The sequence below is a fragment of the Diceros bicornis genome, chromosome 14 (genome assembly GCF_020826845.1).
Source record: "Diceros bicornis minor isolate mBicDic1 chromosome 14, mDicBic1.mat.cur, whole genome shotgun sequence".
Classification (NCBI taxonomy): domain Eukaryota; kingdom Metazoa; phylum Chordata; class Mammalia; order Perissodactyla; family Rhinocerotidae; genus Diceros; species Diceros bicornis.
Window position 1 is genome coordinate 28,942,356 of NC_080753.1, and position 24,262 is coordinate 28,966,617.

At 35.4% G+C, this 24,262-nt stretch overlaps 1 protein-coding gene across 1 annotated transcript in view; it reads left to right on the forward strand.

The window, feature by feature from the left end:
• The window catches only part of SRPK1 (SRSF protein kinase 1), a 73,896-nt gene that overhangs the window by 23,093 nt on the left and 26,541 nt on the right, over positions 1-24,262 (forward strand). Inside the window, 4 exon segments of the mRNA XM_058554504.1 lie at positions 15,596-15,714; positions 16,684-16,792; positions 17,725-17,812; positions 18,913-19,000. Coding sequence (XP_058410487.1) covers positions 15,596-15,714; positions 16,684-16,792; positions 17,725-17,812; positions 18,913-19,000 — 404 coding nt within the window.

The window sequence follows — 24,262 nt, forward strand, 5'->3', positions numbered from 1 at the left end:
GATATAAACTGCAAAATCACCTCAAATTATTAAACTAGTTTAACTTACTAATACTTTATGTTGTTAGCTTTTTTTTTTTTTTTTTGTGAGGAAGATCAGCCCTGAGCTAACATCCATGCCACTCCTCATTTTGCTGAGGAAGACTGGCCCTGAGCTAACATCCGTGCCCATCTTCCTCCACTTTATATGTGACACCACCACAGCATGGCCTGAAGCGGTGTGTCTGTGCGTGCCTGGGATCCGAACCCAGGCCACCAACAGCGGAGCGCACGCACTTAACCACTTCGCTACGGGGCCGGCCCCTGGCATTTTTAATATTGTTATTTTTAAGTCTTGTCAATATGTTAGGGGAAAAAATGGTCTCAATTTCTCATTTCATTTCCTTTATTATAGAGCTTTTTTTTTATTAGCCATTTTAATACTGTTATAACAACTACCTCTAAGGTGAGGATTTTAACTTTCACCAAAAGTTTAAAAGTTAGTTTTTAAATTTGCAGTTCTGAGTACTAACTAGGACTGAGGAATTTTTAAAAGGCATCTGATGCCACCTGCCTCATGCTGTTAATATGTTAGCAGCTCAACAAGGCTATTCCCCTGGCCATGGGAACTGGACCTAGATGATGGGAGGTGGTTCCAGGAATGACCAGCTGCAACAGTGATGGTCAGCATTAGAAAGCAGTCTCCAAGGCTGAAGCACCCATTTTGGTGGTGGAACCAGCAAAATTAGCTAGAGGTTAGATCATCAAGAGAAACATCAAATGTTTCCTTAAAGAAGTTGACAAGAAAGCATTCCTTTTTGTCAAATCAGACAAAATGGAACCTTAATGTAAAATTAAAGGATGGTTATAATTTATTAATGGGGCCAAAGAAATAAGTCTGTCCGATTAAGTAAATGTTCGAATGCCTGTGAGATATAAGGCAGTGTGTAAAACAAAAATAAGACACAGTCCCTGTCCTGGTCAAAACTGTAAGCTACCTTTCAGATGGGTGATAAAGAAAAATTAATATTGTTACACAAATATTCTACCTGCTGAATCTGTCACTAAATCTGACTGACCAGATGTCAAAAAGACACTTCATTCTTGAGGAAATATCTGCTTTATAAAAGGAAATCTCTTCTTTGACATTCTTTCTGGTGGTTTACATAAATGGAATTCATAGCTATACCTTTACTTGATTTCCATAAGCCACCAGAAAATCATTTATTAGGGCCGGCCCTGTGGCTTAGCGGTTAAGTGCATGTGCTCCGCTACTGGCGGTCCGGGTTTGGATCCCGGGCGCGCCCTGACGCGCTGCTTCTCTGGCCATGCTGAGGTGGCGTCCCACATACAGCTACTAGAAGGATGTGCAACTATGACATACAACTATCTACTGGGGCTTTGGGGAAAAAAAAGGAGGAGGATTGGCAATAGATGTTAGCTCAGAGCCGGTCTTCCTCAGCAAAAAAGAGGAGGATTAGCATGGATGTTAGCTCAGGGCTGATCTTCCTCACAAAAAGAAAAGAAAAGAAAATCGTTTATTAGCTTATAGTTGCACCAATGTCGAGAAAGTAGATTTAGTGCTTTTCTGTGTATCTCATTTTTTTTAGTGTTTGAAGTTGTTAATCACAGAAACAACCTAAATTTCCAACAAATTATAAGTAACAAATAATGCATCTGTGTGGAATATTAATGTTTTTTAAACATAATAATAATGAGTAAAATACTTAATAAAATATATATAATATAATGCAGAAGAAGTTTGATTTAATCTTAACCCTTTTCTCCAATTTTTTATCATGAGAAATTTCAAAAATACAGAAAATTTGAAAGACTAGCATAATAAACACTTGTATGCTCAGTCATCTAGACATATTAGTTAGATAAATGTATATAAATACTTTTTTTGACTGAACTATTTGAAAGTAAGTTGCAGGTACCATGACACCCTATCCCTAAATACTTCAGCTTGTTCCCCCTAAAAATGAGGATGTTCTTTCACATATTTTTCTTAGCTGTGATAATGGTATTATGGTTAACAATAATTGCTTAATATCATCTTACAGCCGGTTTATAGTCATATTTCCCCAGTTGCCTGTCTTGTGCGGTTTAAAAGTCATGACTCAATCCCATATTATATTTTGAGTGTATGTGTTCCTTTATCTCTTTTCATCTACAACAGTCTCCCTGCTCTCCCTTCCCCCCCCTTCTTGTAACGTTGACTTTTCAAGAGATCCAGGCCAATTGTCTTGTAAAATATCCCACACTCTGGATTTGTCTTTGTCCTCAGAGTGTTGTTTAACTTGTTTCTCTCTCTTGTATTTCCTTTAAACTGGAAGCTAGGACTAAAAATTGATTAGATTTCAGTTAAAACATTTTTTTTTTTTCTTTTCTTTTTTTTTTGTGAGGAGATCAGCCCTGTGCTAACATCCGCCAATCCTCCTCTTTTTTTTGCTAAGGAAGACGGCCCTGGGCTAACATCTGTGCCTATCTTCCTCCACTTTATATGGGACGCCGCCACAGCATGGCTTGCCAAGCAGTGCGTCGGTGCGCGCCCGGGATCCGAACCAGCGAACCCCGGGCCGCCGCAGCGGAGCGCGCGCACTTAACCACTTGCGCCACCGGGCTGGCCCCTCAGTTAAAACATTTTGATGAGAGTATTCAACATGATGCTACGTACTTCGTATTGTATCATATTTGTAATGGGAAGTTTGAGCGTATGGTTATTGGAATCTAGTCTTTGAATAGTTTTTAAGGTAAAACTTTCTGTTGCAGTGCATATCCCTTTTGATTAAATAAGAAAACATTAACATTTGTGAATATATTGAACCTGATGGCTTTTCTGTCCCCCAAATGGGAAAACAAGTTTTGCTTTTGTTGCATACTTTGGAACTGCTATTCTCAGTAGCACATAAAGAACTAGACAGGAAATAATGTCTTTATTTCTGGATCAGGAGTGCAATTTTATTCTGTAGTCCCATGTACTTGGGTAAAATACTCAAAATAACTTTTCCTCAGTTATGTACTCATTACATAAAGCAGTGGTAGACTTTAATATCCTGTGGTTTTGAATTAGACTAAAACAAGGAAGCTTGGTTTTTTTGGTATTGCACTAATTTGAAAAGTATTTAGATGTTGTATATAGGTTTTCAAGTTGATATTTCTGTTGTTTAAAACATTGCTTCTTTTAAATCTGATTCGTCTTGGGGGAGGGGATGTAACATGGTTTATGAATTGAAATTTCTCAACTGTATTCTTTAGGAAAAACTGTCCTAGATGAGAGCTGTCACTTGCCTTTTCTATAAGGTTTTACGCAAAATGTAATAATTTGAAATTAAGGGATATTTTAAGGTTATTGTACCTTCAAATAATTGTGTAGTCATGAATGAGTTGAGTATCTCCAAATGAAATAATAAAGGGGGAAAAATCACATGATAATAAAATCTATAGACTTTTTTTTCTTCCTGTTCTTTTTCTACTTTTAGTGAACAACTACCTTTCCTTGAGAGAAGCAACAGAATTGTGTTTGCTGGCATGCTGGTGTATGATAAGCATCAGACACAAATAGATGAGCACAGCTAAACTGCTCTATAATAACAAGAGAAGGCCCCATGTCTCTCTCAATGTCAGAGTGCTTTCATGTAGATTATCACAGAAGAAGCTTTGCTGAACCCACTTAAATAATTTTTTTAAAGAATAAGCAACAGAATAAAACCCCTACTCATTGACAAGGGTTGGGATAGAGTCAGTGTGTCGTGGCTTGTAGTATCCTAATAAATGATTTTTCTGTTAAATATGAGAGGATTCTGGAGGCAGTGATGATTCAACCATGACAAAAAGTGCCACTCTAAAAGAAAAATAAAAAAGAACCTCCATCTAACGAGTATTTTCTAAGTCCAGATAGTATTTTTATCTTAAATAGTATCATATCTTGAAATTAGTTGTAATTTGGTTAAATGCAAGTAGTATTATTGGTATGTTTCTCCCAAAACTTGTAAATTGCATTCCTCAGACTAGCTGCCAGTATATATTAATGTCAGACTGTCATAGAGACGAGCTCCAGCCAAAGAGACTATCCTCATTTTTCTATTTGAAATAATAATAATAGCACTTATTGCCAGACACTATCCTAAGCCTTTTATAAGGACTAACTTGTTTTAATGCTTACAGCAACTTTATAAACTTGGCGCTTTTATTTTTATGACTTTATAGATAAGGAAACAGAGACACAGAGAGGTTAAGTTACTTGCCTAAAGTCACTCAGGGAATAAGTGGCAAAGCCAGGATTTGACCGTAGGCAAGTTATGCTGGAGTCCATGCTCTTACCCTCGATAGTATAATGTCTTTCATGACAGGTGATATATGATTGGCATTGAGGTTCTGGAAGAGGAGAGACAAAAGGACACATATGTGTCTGTAGAATTTAAGGTCTTATGGTCACTTCGTATAGAGGAAAATCTGTTTTCTTTTTCTACTTAATCTGAATTGCTGTGAATTCCCTGATACAGATAATTTAATCTTATTGGGACTATGACGATGCAGAGATAATGCTAACTCCTTTTCTCTCGGCAACTGTTGGCGTAGAATGTTTTTGTTGTCATTTTTGTTTTGCTTTGTTTTGGAAAATCTGAATTGGAGCCAGAGGTCAGAGGACTCTAAGAGGGAGGTCTTCAGGAAAACACGTAGACAAGGAGGTATGCTTGAGACACTGGAAGAACCTGGCAATATGAGAGTTAACTTTTTTTAAAAGATAGTAATATATACTTTAGAAGTTCGTTGCATAGAAATATTTTCAAATATAGTAAGCATTCAAAATGGAATGTATTGATTAAGGGGTGCAGTAGGTGATCCTTTTAGCAATTAGAGTTTTGACCTCAAATGAACAAATTGGTAATCAAATTTTACATACACAAATGAAGGTGATTTATACAGCCAATAAATTTTTTCAGCCCTCTCTTGTTGGATGTTTAGGTTTCTGGTTTGTTCCAACAGAAATTCTGTTTCTTGGTATAAAAAAAGTAGAGTGGAAGCCTTTGTAATTAAAAGCTGCACAGTCCTCTGTCCCACCCTTTCCCCAGTCGTGGGCCTATTTCCTAAGGTAACTGCAGTCATGCACCACGTAATGTCGTTTCAGTCAACGACGGAACGCATATATGACGGTGGTCCCGTAAGATTAGTGCCATATAGCCTAGGTATGTAGTAGCCTATAGCATCTAGGTTTGTGTAAGTACACTCTATTTTTTTTTGCTGAGGAACGTTAGCCCTGAGCTAACATCTGTTGCCAATCCTCCTCTTTTCACTGGGGAAGATTGGCCCTGGGCTAACATCCGTGCCCATCTTCCTCTACTTTATATGTGGGATGCCTGTCACAGTGTGGCTTGATAAGTGGTGTGTAGGTCTGTGCCCGGGATCAGAACCTGCAAACCCTGGGCCACTGAAGCAGAGCACACAAACTTAACCACTATGCCACCAGGCCGGTCCCTATTTTCCTGTATTTTAACTTCATTCTCAGATATTTTCTCCCTACTCAGCGGCAGTAATCATCTCTAATAACTCCTTGATCCTTACTGCTTAAGATCTCAGAAATAGAATTCTCAGCATCCATCCTTTCCCCCCAAAAGGATTCTAGATCTTGCTTGGATCATGTGTCCACCTAGTGGGGAGGTAGAATGGATAGGGCCATATGGTTGGCAGCCTTGCCAAGTTGTAGAGGGTTCCTGAAAGGGAATGATCCTGGCAGAAGGTGAAGCTGAATATGAGAGTAACAATCCAGTCTCCCTGCACTCTTCCCACCCTAACAAATAAGTTATATTTTTTTTAATTGGCAATTTTTTAAATGATGTGAATATTTCATGAATAATTCTCATTGGAAAAGATTCCAACAATTCAGAATTGTATTATACAAGACAAAATATGAAAACTCCCTTTATGTTCTCCCACATCCTTATTCAATCTTCCTTCTTTCCAAGAAGAGAACTTGGTCAACAATTGTCTGTATCCTTGAAATCCTCTCTCAATATGTCTGTGTACTAATATATGTACCTATGTATATTTTAAAAATATATTAAATGAAAAAAATATATATATATATTAAATGGATCACACTATATGTATTAATCAGCTACTTTTCTTTTTCATTTTAAAGGTGTATCAGCTTTCCATGAAGTAAGCACCTCTCATTATATGGATGTGCCATATAACTTAACTGCTACTATTGATTACAAATTATATTCCTTTAGTTTACACTAACAATAAAGTGATGACCATCTTTTTTTTTTTTTTTTTTGCTTTCATATTTATTTCCTGCTTAATTAAAAGACCTAGGACTCTAGATATTTTGTGACATCACAGCATCATGCCAAGGCACTATTAGAAATTCCCTCATGGTGTTTTGGTTTTTTTTTTTTTTTTTCCTATGTTGATTTTTTCTTCCAAATTATGTAGTAAAATATACATGACAAAATTCACCATCTTAGCCATTTTAAACTGTACATTCAGTGGTATTAAATACATTCATATTTTTGTGCAACCATCGCCACCACCTATCCCCGTAACTCTTTTCATCTTGTAGAGCTGAAACTCTATACCCATTAAACGTTGCTTTCAATTCTTCTAGGTATATACCCAGAAGTAGAATTGTTGGGTTAGATGGTAACTCTATTTTTAATTTTTTGAGGACCCACCATACTGTTTTTTCCCAAAGGGGCTACATTCTCACCAGTAGTGCACAAGGGTTCCAGTTTTTCCACGTCTTCGCCAACATGGTTATTTTAAACATGTGTATGTACTTTAGAATGCATTAATAACAGCTAATATTTATCGAGCACTACCTGTGTACTAAGCATTATGCTAATGACAGATGTCCAATTTTCACAGCAGCTACTATTGTCCTCATTTTGTAGATGAGTCATTTGTGAGGCTTGGGATCTTAAGTAACTTACAGTCACACGTCTGTTGTTGGTAGGACAGGGATTCGTGTTCAAGCAGTCACCCTCCAGAACCTGTACTCTTAACCATTCCATAGTTATTGCCTCCCAGAAGTAGACTAAATCAAAGGATATATATTTTTTAAACTTCAAATGGCCAACTTACCTTTCAAAAAGGCTTCACCAGTTTTAATCCCATCAACAGCATAAAAGAATGCCTACCCGCTCCCTCCAAATCCTTGTCAACATGTGAAATTAAACTTTTTAAATTTCTGCCAAATTAGTGGGCAAAAGAATTATGTTTTAATTTCTGTTTCCCTGTTTGTATTGACTTGGAGATCTTTTCATGTGTTTATACACCATTTGAATCTTGTCTTGAATTGACTTTGTTATTAGTTTGAGTAATGCTGGACTGCTGTATTAGTTTCCTATTGCTACTGTAACAAATTACCACAAATTTAGTAACTTAAAACAACACAAAGTTATTATTTTACAGTTCTGGAGATTAGAAGTCTGAAATGGGTCAGCAGGGACAGTGTTCCTTTTGGAGGCTCTAGGGGAGAATTCATGTCCTTGTCTTTTCCAGCTTCTAGAGGCTACTGTATTCCTTGGCTCATGGACCCTTCCTCACATTGTCATTACGTCTCTTGCTGTGACTTTCCTGTCTCCCTCTTAGAAGGACCATTTCCGAAATAGCTGGTTTTCCCGGTGATTATAATAATAGTTCAGGTTTTTCCCATTGTTTTGAAATGCCATATTTATTCCATACTAAATTCACATATTTACTTGAGTCTGTGGCTGGATTTTCTAATCCAGTACCAGTGCTACAGGGTTTTAATTGCTATAGCTATTTATTGTATCTTGCTGCCTGGAGGCCAAGTTCCCTATCATTTCTCTTTTTTGAAAAATTTTTGGCTGTTTTTGCTAATTTCGTTTTCCAAGATTTTACTGGTCAAGTTCTACAAAATATCCTGTTGATTCTAGTGCAGATTGCTGTGAATTTATAGATTACTTTCTGGAAAACTGACATGTTTACAGTTTTGATTCTTCCCATCCAGGACGTTTGTTTGTTAAGGCATCATTAAACCCTTTAGATGTGTGTGTTTTGTTATATTCCTAGATTTTAAAGATATTTTTATTGCCATGTAAATTTATTTCTTTTTATCCATTGCTAGATATTGATGATTGCTGGTATATAGAAACACTTGCTTTTGTAATTTGTATGATAATTTGTAGCCTCCTTGCCTAAAATCCTTTATTGGTTGTACTGATTTTTCAGTTGTCTTTCTCGAATTTTCTAGGCAAATAGCCACTTTGTAATGGTGACAGTTCTGATTCTTTTTCTTGCCTTAAATTATTATCTAGAACTGCCGGTACAACTTTGAAAAGTGGTCATAAAACTGTGTTATTGTAATGAAGATCTCCTGTCCTTTGTGGGAATGCTTGTGTAATGTTTCTGTGGGTTCTACTAGTTATCTTTAATTAAGCTGAGTAAATTTCGCTCCATTTTATTCCTAGTTTACCAAGGGTTTCAATCTCAAATGCATCTTGAATTTTCTCAAGACGCCTTTATAATTTCTGTATGGTTTTTCTCCTATATATATATTAAATAACATTAATATATTTCTTGAGTTTTAGTTATGCTTTTATGACTGTGAATATTACAATATTCGGTAATTGTATATGGAGTTCATTGGGGAGACTGACCAGTAGTTTTCCATTTGTCTTGTGTGTGTGTGTGTGCGCGCGCATGCTTACATGTGTGTGTTATTCTTCTCTGCTTTGGATGTCAGGGTTACCGTGGTGATCTCAAATTACCTGGAAAGCTTTTCCAACTCTTAGGATGCACTGGAACAGTTTATAAAAAGAGAACTACTCAATTAACCCTTCTTTGAAAATGTAGCAGTACTTGACCTTAAAACTGTCTGGGGACCAGCCCGGTGGCGTAGCGGTTGGGTGCGCACTCCGCTTTGGCGACCCGAGGTTCGCGGGTTTGGATCCCGGGCGCACACCAACGCACCACTTGTCAAGCCATGCTGTGGCGGCATCCCATATAAAGTAGATGAAGATGGGCACGGATGTTAGCCCAGGACCAATCTTCCTCAGCAAAAAGAAGATTGGCAACGCATGTCAGCTCAGGGCTGATCTTCCTCACACACAAAAAAAGCTGTCTGGACTTGTTCCCTTTTTTAGGGGTGGACTTTCAATATTTAATCTCCATGACTGTTATATCCTTTTGGAGTCTTTTAAATTTATTTTGCCAGGGGCTTGTCTATTTTATTAATCTTTTTCAAATAATTAGCTTTTGATTTGTAGTTTTAAACGTTTTATTCCTTCTGCTTTTATTTGTTCATTCAGTAACAGCCTTCCTTGTTTTTTAATTGGTATATTTATGGTTATAAATTTTTCTCTTGTAAAACAGTATATCACAAATTTTAACATGTAATGCGCTCATTTCTAAATACTTTGGAATTTTAAATTTCATTTTCTCTTTAGATCAAGATCTGCTAAGATATTTTCATTTTATGCTGTAGTATGTGCAATTTGGGGATCTTTTTTTGGATGTGTTTGGAAAGAATGGATATAAAGTTATACATACAAATATGTCAATTTAGATCAAGCTTGTTTGTTATTTAAATTCTGTGTACACTTTTCATTTATTTGAACTGTTTATTCTCTATAAAACAAACAGAGAAGTAAGTTAACTATAGAAAATTTTAGTGCAGATACAGATTTTTTCATGAATTAAAACATGCAGTTGAGGGGTCGGCCTGGTGGCATAGCGGTTAAGTGCGTGCACTCAGCTTCGGCAGCCAGGGTTTGCAGGTTTGCGTCCCGGGCGCGCACCAGAGGATTGGCGACAGATGTTAGCTCAGGGCTAATCTTCCTCACCAAAAAAAAAAAAACATGCAGTTGAATCCCTTCCTGGTCCCAGTACACACTCGCACGCACGCACGCACACACACATTGCCGCCATTTGCGTTTTGTGATAATGGCTTGATTAACCTCAGAGTGGCAAATAGAAAGCCATTTTTTGTGATAACGTGATGGATAAGGTCAATAAGATTCCCAAGCATGGGGTATGTTTAACAAAATCTCAACAAGCTATCCATGTATTGGATTTATACTTGAACTTGAAAGCAATCATGGCCGATATTTTTTAAATAAAATATTTGAGATATACCAAAACCAAGAAAAAAGAAGAGAATGGTAAAAAATAAGGTAAATAAAAAATGATTAAATGATAGCTCCTACCCAGCTTAAGAAATAAAATTTCATTACCATACAGCTGATACCCATGTGTACTCCTTTGATCATATCCCTATATTATAGTTCCCCTGTAGAATTAATAATCCTATATTTCTCTTGTTGTTGTTGTTGTTTCATTATTTTTCTCAGCTTTTTTATTGAGATATAATTGACATATACTATTGTGTAAGTTTAAGATGTGCAACATATTGATTTATACTAGTTACAGTTCTGCATTTCTTTATATTTTAACTATATATTGGCCATTTTTTATGTTTTTTAAATTTGACTGAAGCAATATACTGTATATATTCTGTAACTTGCTATTTTCATTCCATCTTATGTATGTACAGTTCATTCATGCCAATGCATGTAGCTCATTCATTTTCACTGTTGGGTGTGCTATTTCATTGTATCAGAATACCATATCTTACTTTCCATTCTCCTCTAGATGGACATTTAGTTTCCTGCCTTTGGTTATTACAAACAGTGCTGCTGTGAACATGATTGCACATGCTTCTTTTAGGGCTTTCATAGCAGCATGATTCATAATAGCCAAAAAGTGTGAACAACCCAAATGTCCATCACCTGATGAATGTGGATAAATAAAATGTGGTATATCCATATAATGGAATATTATTCGGCCATAAAAAGGAATGAAGTACTGATACATCCTACAACTTGGATGAGCCTTGAAAACATTACGCTAAGGGAAAGAAGTCAGTCATAGAAGACCACATATTGTGTCATTCCATTTATATGAAATGTCCAGAATAGGCATATTCATAGAGACAGAAAGTAGATTAGTGGTTTCCAGAGTCTGGGGGAAAGGTATAATGGTGAGTAACTACTGATGGGTTTGGGTTTTGGGGGGAAGTGATTAAAATATTCTAAATTTAGATTGTGGTGAGATTGCACAATGCTGTAAATATACTAAAACCACTGAATTATACACTTTAGAATGGTGAACTTATGGCACTTCACCAATTATATCTCACTACAGAAGTTACAAATAATTTCTAAGACAGTGTTTTTCAAACCCAACCCACTAGTAGGTTATAAACAAATTTAGAGGGTCAGTAATAGACTTTGTAAAAAAAAAAAAAAAAAAAAAAAAAGAGTGGGGAGCTCATATAGCTAATTTGAATATATAAATTTATGAAACATTTAAGTGAAAGCTCATAAGTAACATATTCTTTATGGTGATTATGAGTATATAGTATTGCCCACAAAAGACTCAGTAAATTTTTGTTTGATAACTTAGGTTTTGCTATTTATTTGGGTGATTAGTGATTGGGGTGAAGGATGGTTAGGAATGAGGATTATACCAGAAATGGAATCTGAGTTGAAAGGATCCTTGGAAATAAAAGGAAACTCTTAGACTAATTAGGCTTTTATTATCTCTCTGTTCACACACCGGAGTTTCTGTGTCAAGTCTAGCTTGGAAATATAAGAAGAGCAAAACTGTTAAGCTTTTGTGCTGCCGTCTGCCTTCCTCCCAGACTTGCCTTGGCTCCATTACGTACCCTAGCCATGTATATTCCTATTTCTAACAAAACTGGTGTTTTGATCAGATTATAAATTATTTGACTTCTTGAAAGCATACTGCTTATTAAAATTCGATCTGTTGTCCGTTTCAGTTTATATTAGAGGTTTTGTAGATATACTGTGTTAAATTTGATGTGCTTTGCAAAGAGCTTTAAAGTGCTGACATAATTTTTTTCTTCTGAACGTGAATAGCAAATACTTGAAACATGAAATAGGTATGAAGAGTTTAAAAGCAAAGACTGAAACTATTTGAGAACTCTCCTTTTTTTGTTCTAGGAAGAATGGTTTTTAGTTCCTCCTGTTAATAAGCTGAAATTTCTTTCTGTAGCATTTCTTCAGATTTTTTTTTCTCCCGAGGAAGATTCACCCTGAGCTAACATCCGTGCCAGTCTTCCTCTATTTTTTAGTATGTGGGTTACCACCACAACATGGCCGCTAACAGAGTGGTGTAGGTGTAGGTAGCCTAACCCAGGCCGCCGAAGCGAAGCGTGTTGAACTTCACTAGACCCCCAGGGTTGGCCCTCAGATTTTTTATACTACTTTCTTTTAACATCTATCAATCAAAGTTACAGTGATTTTGAATTCTTTAATCATTTCATCATCTTATCATCCTCATTATCTAATAGTTAACTATCTCTGTTTCCTCAAAATTGCTCTTTTCTTTTTGTTTTTGGTTTTTGTCTTTTCCTGACAGATGTTCCTTGATAGACATCAAACATGGGCAGTTTGAGAAAGCCAAGACAGTGCAAGGGTGAAAAGAAAACTTAAAATTATAAATTGTATCCTTAAGATAAAAGAAGACAGTACATCATTGAAACAATGCAGGAGTCTGTAAAAAAGGAATGTTCAAGAGCAAAAAAAAAGTGTGGGAAATTAAAAATAAGGTAGAAATTGAAAAGACAACACAAGTTAGGAAGATAAATTTTAAAAAAGTAAAGCTATAGAAAACAAGAGAAAATATAAGAAAATTAATGAAGTTAGGTCAGAGGGTCCAGTATATGAAGAAAATAGTTCCAAAGAGAGTAGACAAAATGAAGGAGATTTACTTTTCAGTGATAAAATTTTCTCAGAACTGAATGAATCTCTATTTTGCAAGTACAAAGAAAGTACTTAGCGAGATGTATTTTTATTTCTTTCTTTCTTTTTTTTTTTTTTGTGAGGAAGATCAGCCCTGAGCTAACATCCAATGCCAATCCTCCTCTTTTTTGCTGAGGAAGACTGGCCCTGGGCTAACATGCATGCCCATCTTCCTCTACTTTACATGGGACGCCATCACACCATTGCTCAACAAGCAGTGCGTTGGTGCTCGCCCGGGATCCGAACCTGCGGACCTTCGAACCCAGGGCCACCGCAGCAGAGCACACACACTTAACTGCTGCGCCACCAGGCCGGCTCCGTGAGATGTATTTTTGAAAAGCCGTTCAGGAAATTTCAGAACATGGGGATTAAAGAGAAGATCCAAAAAAAAAAGAAAGAAAACAAAACCACCTTCCAGGGAGAAAAACAAGCCCTATTTCAAGGCTCAGAAATCAAAAGGCGTTGATTGGACTTGTCGACAGCACTACTGAAAGTTAGAAGGCAACAGAGCGATGAAAATGAAGGCGTAAATCAAGAGAGAAGACGACTATGGGATTCAGGAGACAAGACTTCCAACACAGAAAGAGATGATTGAGCACTTAAGGCATTATGTATATATTTAAAATTAATACTTAAATATAAATTAAGTATATTTTTTAAATCAGATTTAAAAGTTAAAAAGTAGGATTTTTTTTTCCTTAGATAATCTATTTCTCTATTGATTTAGAATAAGAAGAGATTTCCTTCTGTACTAATACATGTCAGAGTGGAGACTTGTATTTCACATTGTGACTTGCAATTTATAATTCATCTTGAATCCTTTAACTGTGAATGATACTTAATAATGTTCACTTTTATAACTAAACACAACTCTTTGCCAATATACTTCCAAAAATGTTTCAAATCTTTAAAAAATAAATGTTTTTAACATTACTACTCCCATGATATTTGTGGAATTCTAATATTCCAGCATTTTCATGCCTGGTTTTCACTACTTATATTTCACTGCTTTTCAGAAATTTCACAATTGTAGTTCTTCTTACAATCAAATTATAATTTTAACTGTAAAAGGCAACAAGTTTGAAATCAGAGAATCTGTTTTAGAAATCCGTCTTAATTTTAAATTTGGGAATATTCATTCAGACTCGTTATTTCCATTTAGGAAAGTGGGCCAAGTAGTTCCTTATTGAATAAATAAGACATATCTTTCAGACATGTTTTCACTAAGAATGAGCACATTTAATCATGCAGTTTTATAACTGCTTTCATATTCCCTACGGGACAAAAATGTACCAAGAATTGAGGCAAGTTGGAATGGCCACCAAAAATCTAAATCTGAATCATTAGTCATGCTTGCCAAGGTATTTCTTTGTCTCAACAGCCCATGTAACTGGTTTCGCTATTAAAATTTTTCTATTAAATTGAATCTTTTGGAAAAACAATCTGATGAAACAGATTGATGAAAAAAGATAAATAAAATATTGAAAAATGGGATTAAAATTCCTTTTCCTACAACTGCTGAAAGGAGTGCTGTGTACCCTGCTTCCTTTGCTTCAAGTTTTATAAAGCAGGCAGCTAATAAGAGTCAGAACCTGAATGCAAATCCAAGTCTTTCTGCCTCCTGAACTTCTCAGAGCACAAAAATTTTGATATAACTAATTGATGGCATGTGGAGAAAGGAATCAATAAAAAACTTTTAATGCATTATAAAATGAGATATCATTTTAACTATCAAATAAGCTAAGTTTTCTGACCTTGGTAATGCTTAGTTTTCTGACCTTGGTAATACTTAAATACTGGAAGCCCATATGTGGCTGGAGATGTGACTCTCTTAGTACAACCTTTTTTTTTTTTTATAATTTTATTTATTTATTTTTCCCCCAAAGCCCCAGTAGATAGTTGTATGTCATAGCTGCACATCCTTCTAGTTGCTGCATGTGGGACGCGGCCTCAGCATGGCCGGAGAAGCGATGCGTCAATGCGCGCCAGGGATCCGAACCCAGGCCACCAGCAGCGGAGCGCGCGCACTTAACCGCTAAGCCATGGGGCCGGCCTTAGTACAACCTTTTAGAAGACTCATACTACATAATAATCCTAAAAACTGTTCATGGCCACAGACTGGAAGGAAATAATCCAAAATGTTAATTTGTGCAGAGTAGAGGTATTTTAAAACAGCATAATTATTTTCCCAATTTTCTACATTTAACATGTTATTTTTATAAATAGGGAGAATGTTTCTATCCTTACCTGGTAGTTTAGGGAAATAATTCTAAATACAGAATAAAGGTTATCCAAAAATACTCAACAGTTTTATTTTTAATAGTGAAAAATTAGAAACAAGTTAAATGTCTAGCCGTGCAGAATGTGCCAAAGTAAAAGGTAATACTTCTAAGGGAAACATGTAAGATTGAAGAGATTGCATAGGAATAAGGAAAAAAGTTTACAATATACTAGGAAAAGCAGGATACAACTTTGTTTATATAGTATATGATTACAGATATATATTTTTATAAGAATACTGGGAGAAAATCTAATCGTTTTATCAGCAATTATGTTTGGATATTGAGATTCAAGTAATTGCTTCTCTTTGTACTTTTATATATTTTCCAGATTTTATTTAATCATGTACTGACTTTTTAAAAAGTAGTATTTTCCTAACATGAGGTAAAGTGATAGCTAATTTTTTCCTAGGCTGCCACTAGATAATATTTTGTTCATATTATCTGTTAAGTGGGGAGACATTTTGATAATGATGTTTTCTTAAAGTCTTATTTTCTTCTGTCCATATGAAATGAACATGTTTGTATTATTTCTTAGATCTGAAACTCAGCACCGAGGCTCTGCGCCACACTCTGAGAGTGATCTACCAGAACAAGAAGAGGAGATTCTGGGATCTGATGATGATGAGCAGGAAGATCCCAATGATTATTGTAAAGGTAAGGCTTTCTAAGGAGATGCTAAGTGAGACGTGTTCCATGTATACGCAGTTTCTCATTTGAATGCTTGGTCTATCAGTGTAAAGAGTTTTGATCCATTGTTTATTGCATCCTTTTCTGTAAGTATAGGAAATAGTATTTCCTCTTAGTTTGACTTAATTTATTAAAGCTTAGTTTTATTACATATGTTTTTACCCCCTTTTCTCCTTAAAAATGACAGTGCATGTTAACCTTAGAAAATTTCAGAAATATATTAAACAAAAAGAAAATAAAAGCCATCTGTAATGCTATCACCCAGAAGCAATCAATGATAAGATTTGGTATGTAGACTTTTGAAAAACACCTTTTCATTACTTTTTTCTCATAGTGATGAGTACTAAGATAAGTAAAACTGAAATTACAGATATTTATAGATACTCTTCTTTTTCTCAGCAGGCAAAGATAGATGTTAAAATATCTTGATTCCTGCCACTGTTGGCAGCCTTTTCAGGCCTTCCTGGTTTTTGTTTTGTTTTGTTGTGTTTTAGAGAAGCAAATCCTCTGTTTTCTTTTTTTTTTTTTAAGTTAAATAAATGGAATTCATTAATCTCCCTCCTAAAAAACATCCTGAGACTGCAGCTATAAACAGATTTATATGTTTAAATCTATTGTATTATTGAGGGGCAAGAATATTGTGATACATAATCTTATTTTTGTTTGAGGATAACTTATATTTTTATATAACTATTGGTTGTACAGAGCATCACTTGCTCACTCTAAATCATTAATCCTATTCTCTAAGATTTTTTTTGGTAACATGAGCTCAATAATACTGTGTGGCTTATTTGACTTAAAATTTTCTTCTGTTGAATTGACTGTATAGAGAAACCATTTTTATTTGATAAAAGGTTGATAGATGTTGAAAAATGGGATGTGAGATACCATTTCTTACTACTTAAGTGACTATTTCCCTGCTGTTGTTTCTTCTAGGAGGTTATCATCTTGTGAAAATTGGAGATCTGTTCAATGGGAGATATCATGTGATCCGAAAGTTGGGCTGGGGACACTTTTCAACAGTGTGGTTATCATGGGATATTCAGTAAGTTTTAGTGGGTCTGCAAAAGAATTAGTTAGGTGATGCCTAAATGTTTTTGTCTGATTTTCCAGAGATTATCCAGCCTTTAGTCTAGCTCCAGACTGATGTCTTGATCAGAATTTTGTTGTTGATAATCTTTATGTTCTTGGGCAAATGACTACTCTGTTGAAGAAGCACCTTAGAGAAAAGGATTGATTAAATTAGTAAGGTGCTCGGAACTCCCAAATTCAAAGCATTACAAATATTCAATGAAAGTATATATTGGTGTATAAATTCATAGTTTTTCTCACTAGAATAGAGTTAAATTTTTGGATGATGTCCTAGACCAACGTATGTGAAATTATTTTCTTATATTTTGTTTTGGTAACAGATTTGCTGAGCCATACAGTCTAAAACTTTTCTCTACATGAAAATCACAGGCAATTAACATTGGATGTTTACCTAAAAGTGTACCATCTATCTTTGATGAGATAGTAATTGCTGTCTATGAACTTTATTTTTTATCAGTTTGTTTTCACCCAAGTATTTCTTCTGGCTCCTTATAGGAAAGTATTAGAGCTTCTAACCTTTTAGCTTTTGCCATGTAGATATACAGGATAGTTCTGATTTGGTGGAATTTTCCCCCTTATTTGTCCCCATTCATAGTTTTACTTGGATTCAGGAAGATATTCAGAAGGTAGATTTTAACTTAGAGAAAATGTTTGGTGACTACATTACCTGAAAACAAATTATCTTCTTTCTGTAAATTAAATCTGGCCAGTTAGTGCCATTAACAGGTACAGGTGATCCCAAAGAAGCAGCCTATGTTTGAGTACAGGGAAACATGAAATCAATATTTGTACTTTTGTCACTGTCTCCCAGTTATAGCTAAATCTTATCTTCCTATAAAGTAAAGGTAGGACATTTAGTCTTACTTGGCTGTGTTTGGTTCTTAGGGGGAAGAAGTTTGTGGCAATGAAAGTAGTTAAAAGTGCTGAACATTATACTGAAACAGCCCTAGATGAAATCCGGTTGCTGAAATCAGTGAGTATTAGATCATATGTGTGAACTGCAAAGCATTATAAATAAAGTTTTATTGAATTAAGACATACCAAATGTAGACTCTTTAGCATGAATTATTTTTACTATAAAATTCTAACATCCTTAAAGAGGTAGAAGAAGATGACAATATTTACACATTCTGTGCCTGTGTTAGGGAACTCGTGGAATATGCCGTGGTGGGAATTCTCCCTACATGCACACTGAAAAAAACTTTCAAATAATCAAAAATGTTTATTGAGCATGTTTTATATACCAGATAACACAAAGAATGGGTTTTTTTCTTACCATGGTTAAAAGGAAAGTTGTATGAATAAATATATAACATCTATTTTATGTTTTAAAATGTTGTAAAAATATATAATAAAAAAATAAACGCTGTATTTATTAATTCCCTTTGTACTTGGAAACTAGGTAAATTTTATCAAAAACTTATTTTGTTTTGTTGTAAATTAGGAAGATATCAGTGTAGTAGAAGGAGCTTAAATTCAGAGTTAGAAAACCTAGCTTTTAGGACCAGCTCTATCCCAATATATCCTCCAACTCGTCATTTTTTTTCTTTTGGGGCTTAGATTCTTCATTTGTAAAATGAATATGTTAGACCAGGAGGGCTCTAAGGAAGTACTTTTCAAAGCGCCAGTCTGTGACAAGATAAGGAGCTCATGCCCAAAAGTAAATCAATATACTGCTTCCTTCATTGAGAAAATTTTTCTGTAAAAAAAAAAATGTCAGCTGAATAAACAGTGTGGTTAGTGATGTAGTTGATTTGCATCCTGCAAAAGTTCCTTAATTCTTCATGGCCTGGTAATCAGCAGTTAATTTGGGAGTCACACTTTGAGTAGCAAAAATGGTCAAATCAGAACAATAGTCTTTGTTGGTTGTGTTTCCTTTTGTGAACTGCTTATTTAAGTTCTTTGCCTATTTGAGTTATTAAAATTTTAGTATGTTTTTCTCATATATTTGTATGGACTCTTTCTTGGAGTGATTAATCCTTTGTTATATTTGCTACAGGTATTCCCTCCTCCAACATTTTGCTTATTTCCATGCTTTCCGTTTTGCTAAATTCTGTCTCTTTCCCACTGTAGGTTCGCAATTCAGACCCTAATGATCCAAATAGAGAAATGGTTGTTCAACTACTAGATGACTTTAAAATATCAGGAGTTAATGGAACACGTATCCTTTTAAGAATCTATTTGAAAGTAAATCATGAAATAATTTATCCCAAAAAAGGAACCAGATTTGTGCAAATAGTATTGGTCTCTTTTCTCAAGGCAAATTATAATTGAATTACTTTCTTTGATTGTAAACTTCTGAACACAGATGTGAATCATGTCTATCTTGGTATGTTGTGATTTTTCAGGGTATTGCTTTAGGCTTTTTCTCCTTTTCAGGCAAATTAAACCGAAATCAGAGGAAAACTTTTTTAGAAAATAGCCTTGTATTACTAAGTAAAGGTTCTACGATTTTTATTAATTAGCACAGAAATTTTAATGGAAGTAATTTTTCATGATAAATACTGGGTTAATCAAGAATTTAATGCATTTTATTATCTACCAGGCCTCAACATTGAAGAGGCTGTGCATGTGGGTTATGCTTAGAATCTAAACAGGTGTGTTTGTTCACATTCTATCATAGTGAGAAAACTGACTTGTTTTATGTTTTTATCCAGATTCTTAGAATTTTAGAGTTGGAAGGAGCCTTAGCTGGTTTTTTTCATAAGTTCATATCAGAGTGCCATGCAATGAGCAAATTGAAAGGTTGTTGAAACAACTATGCTTATAAAGGCCTATCAGATTTTTCAGAGAAAAAGATGAAGTAGAATCTTACTCAGTTTGGAGAGTCTAAAACTACCTGTTCATAAACTATTTAAAAATGTATAAGGAAAGACATTTCCCGTATCATTCTACTTTCTCTGCATGTTTAGCTTCTCTTAACTAGCATTCTTAATTGCCAGTGATGATCTTTTTTTTTTTTTTTTTTTTTGATGAGGAAGATTAGCCCTGAGCTAACATCCGTTGCCAATCCTCTTCTTTTTGCCGAGGAAGATTGGCACTGGGCTAACATCCGTGTCCATCTTCCTCTACTTTATATGGGACGCTGCCACAGCATGGCTTGACAAGCGGTGCATAAGTCTGTGCCCGGGATCCGATTCTGCGAACCCTGGCTGCTGAAGCGGAATGGCGAACTTAACCGCTATGCCACTGGGCTGGCCCCAGTGGTGATCTTTTTTTACGGAGGCAGGCTGCATATGGCTCTGTAGTATCATGTGGACTGTGATTAGAGATTTGAACAGGGAAGCAAGAAGAGAGGATGAGAAAGGAGAGAGAACAGGTGATAATGTGAAAAGATTTTGTCTATCATTCTGAAGTTAGTTGTGAGTTCTTTCCTTGCAGAAGTACAAATCACATATCCCCAATCTCTAAGGAAAACTGCTACAAGAATCATCCCATTTAGAACAGCATCTTGTGTCTATTGTGGTCACTTTGTAGATGGCTTGCTGTGTGTTTATGTGCATGTGTTTTCAAAGTATTAAGAAGAAGGCTAACCAAAAAATAACATGCACAGGATGTCATGATAGCTATTAGATTCAGTTTCCCTGTTATTTGATCTTTTAATGTTTGTCATTGTGCCAAATTTCTCTACTAATTTGGGAAGGTTACAAATAAAACTGCAGAAATATTCTAGATAGTCTCCTTGTTAATGCTGAATACCTTTATTTGACCCTAAGCAAGGAGACTTTTTTCTTTAACTATTGAACTATCTTAGTAGATTTGAATTTCAAGTTCCAAGATATTTTCCAAACATTAACTAGATGTAGTTTCTATCCGCTGAGTCCCTATTTCATTCATTTCTCCCTTTGTCCTTAGCCATTTCTTTGTGCCCTTCCTCCTACTTGTCCCCCAGCTATCTTGGCTACTGCATTATTTGCTGCTACTAGAGATTGAAAAGGATAAAATGCAGAGCACTGAGTTAAGGTTATATTACTCTACTGCCCCTCATCTCTTTTCACAACACAGGCATACCTGCATGGAGCTATCTGTATTTTTCTTTGTATCTGAGCATACTGCTTTTTGTCTGGAGCGCTGTCCTTTCTTGTATTGAAATATAAAGGACCGTGAACTAGAAAGTTGGTTATTCTGGAGACTTCAATATAAATCGGTTCATTCTACTTCCATGTGTGGTGAGGGGAGTAGAGTGATTCAGAAGGGACACCTGGTCTATGTGTAGTATTGATGTTAGCCATTGAATGTCATTGGCCACCTATGTCACCTACTATGTCTTTAGGATACTGTTTTGTAAAACGTCAAGTTGTAATGCTTCTCTCAAGGAATAAAAGTTAAGATTGAAGCTAGGAACATAACGAGAATAACTTAAAAATTCTGTTTTCTGTTTTTGTTTTTAAGCAATCTGCATTTTAAAAAATCATGTTTTGGTATATTTCATATATACAAACGTAGAATAGTTTAATGAATCACTACAGATCCATTACCCATTTCGGGAGTTTTCACCTCATAGCCAATCTTGTTTTGTCTAAAGCTTCTGAGAATTTGTGGCCAATCTTAGATACATTATTTCGTCCATAAGTATTTTAAAATGTATCTCCAAAAGACCAAGGACTCTTTTAAAATATAACCTCAACACAATTATTATACTTAAAAAAGTTGGGACCAATTTCTGAGTCATCCAGTATCTAATCAGTATTTCAGTCTCTCCAAATGTCTCATACTTTTTTTTTTAATTTTAGTTTTTTTATTCTTATTTGAGTCAGGATCCACATCAGGTCTTTGACAGTTTCTTTATTATTTGGCACATCAAGATGTTCCACACTCATCTTGTACATTTCATTTCCTGTCCCAAACTTGGAATCAGCCATTTCTCTAAGAAGCCCTAATTCCTCTTAGTGGGAAGTGGAGAACAGAATCTAAGCACTAGGAGTACACTTTGCTACTGGGTTGATTTATTGCCATTACTTTTATGATTTGTTGATCCATTGCAAAGCAGATACCTTCATTTCCTTCCTCCTCTCCCTTTTTTTGGGTCACTTGAAGTTGCCCCTGCAGCTTACTCTTGTGGATGGGTGGGTTTGTTTGTTTGCTTGGATTATTTTTTCTCTGTGTGTTTCATTTTGGATAGTTTCTATTGCTGTGCCTTCGTGTTCACTAATCGTTTTTATTCTGCAGTGCCTAATCTGCCATTTATCCCATCCAGTGTATTTTTCATTTCTCGCATTGTATTTTTCATCTCAGAAGTTCAATTTTGGTCTCTTTATTTTTTATATCTTCTATGTCTCTACTTTTCAACATATGAAATACAGCTATAACTGTTTAATTTCCTTGTCTGCTAATTCTAACATCTGTGTCAGTTCTGGGTCAGTTTTGAATGATTGATTAGTCTCATTTTCAAGTACATTTTCCTGTATCTTTGCTGCCTGGTTGAGACATTGTGATTTTTGCCTTAGCTGCTGGATATTTTGTATTTTTATAAATCTTGAACTTTGTCCTGGGATGTAATTATATTACTTGGAAACGGTTTGATCCTTTTTGGATTTTACTTTTCAGATTTTACTTTTTTACTTTATGATTTGTTAGGGGGGTCCAGAGCAGTGTTCAATCTAGAGCTAATCATTTCCTCTACTTAAGCAAGACCATCCTGAATGTCTACCCAATGCCCCATGACTATAAATTCTTCTAGTCTTTTTTTTTTTAATTGAGATATAATTGACATATACCATTGTATTAGTTTTGGGTGTACAACATAATGATTTGATATACGTATACATTGCAAAATGATTACCGCAGTAAGGTTAGTTAACATCCGTCACCACACAGTTACAATTTTTTTTCTTGTGATGCTACTCTCTTAGAAACTTTCAAACATACAATACGATATGGTTAACTCTAGTCACCATGCTGTACATTATATCCCCAGGACTTATTCATCTTATAACTAGAAGTTTGTACCTTTTGATTCACCCATTTTCCCTACCCCCTACCTCTGGTAGCCACCAATCTGTTCTCTGTATCTATGAGTTGGGATTTTTTTGTCAGATTCCACATATATAAATGATATCATACAGTATTTGTCTTTCTCTCTCTGACTTATTTCACTTAGCATAATAATGCCCTCAAGATCTATCCATGTTGTCATACATGGCAGCATTTCCTTTTTTATAGCTGAATAATATTCCTCTGTGTGTGGAATTTATCCATTCATCCATCGATAGACACTTAGGTTGTTTCCATGTCTTAACTATTGTAAATCATGCTGCAGTGAGCATGGGGTTGCAGATATCTTTTGGAGTTAGTGATTTCATTTCCTTCGGGTAAATATGCTAAGTGGAATTGCTGGATCATATGGTACTTCTACTTTTAGTCTTTTGAGGAACCTTCATACTGTTTTCCATAGTGGCTGCACTAATTTACATTCCCACCAGTTGTGCACAAGGGTTCCCTTTTCTCCACATCTTTGCCAACACTTGTTATTTCTTCTCTTTTGGATGATAGCCATTTTAACAGATGTGAGGTCATATCTTATTGTGGTTTTTATTTGCATCTGCCTGATGACTGGTGGTGTTGAGCACCTTTTCATGTTCCTGTTGGCCATCTGTATGTCTTCTTTGGAAAAATGTCAGTTCGGATCCTCTGCTCATTTTTTAATCAGATTTCTTTTTTTCTATTGAGTTGTATGAGTTCTTTATGTATTTTGGGTATTAACTCCTTGTCAGATATATGGTTTGCAAATATTTTCTCCCATTCTGTAGGTTACCTTTTCCTTTGGTTCATGATTTCCTTTGGTTCATGATTTCCTTTGCTGCGCAGAACATTTTTAGTTTGATGTAGTCCCACTTGTTCATTTTTGCTTTTTGTTGCCATTGCTTTTAGTGTCAAATCCAAAAAATCATTGCGAAGACCAATGTCAAGGAGCTTACCGCCTGTTTTCTTTTAGGAGTTTTATGGTTTCAGGTCTTATATTCAAGTTGTTAGTCCATTTTGAGTTGATTTTTTGGGTATAGTGTAAAGATAGTAGTCCAGTTTCATTCTTTGGCATGTGGCTGTTCAGTTTTCAAATACCATTTATTGAAGAGACTGTCCTTTCTTTGTGTCTTCTTGGCTTCTTTGTGGTAACTTAACTGACCGTATATGTGTGAATTTATTTCTGGCCCATGACTATGACTGAATTTTTCTAATCTTTTTGATGAAAATAGACGTTGAGGAGACCTATGGGAACACCAGGTACTATTCTCTCTAATCCTTTCAGGTGATATTTTCGCCCTCTGTTTCTGCTAATTTCCTCATGTACTATGGTGATTGATACTTTGCTGAATACTTGAGGGGTCCCTCTGCAGATCTCCAGGGTTCTCTTTTTCTGCAACTCTCTCCTCTCTGGTACCTTGTTCTATGAACTATAGCTGCCTTGATCTCTCGAGACTGTCAA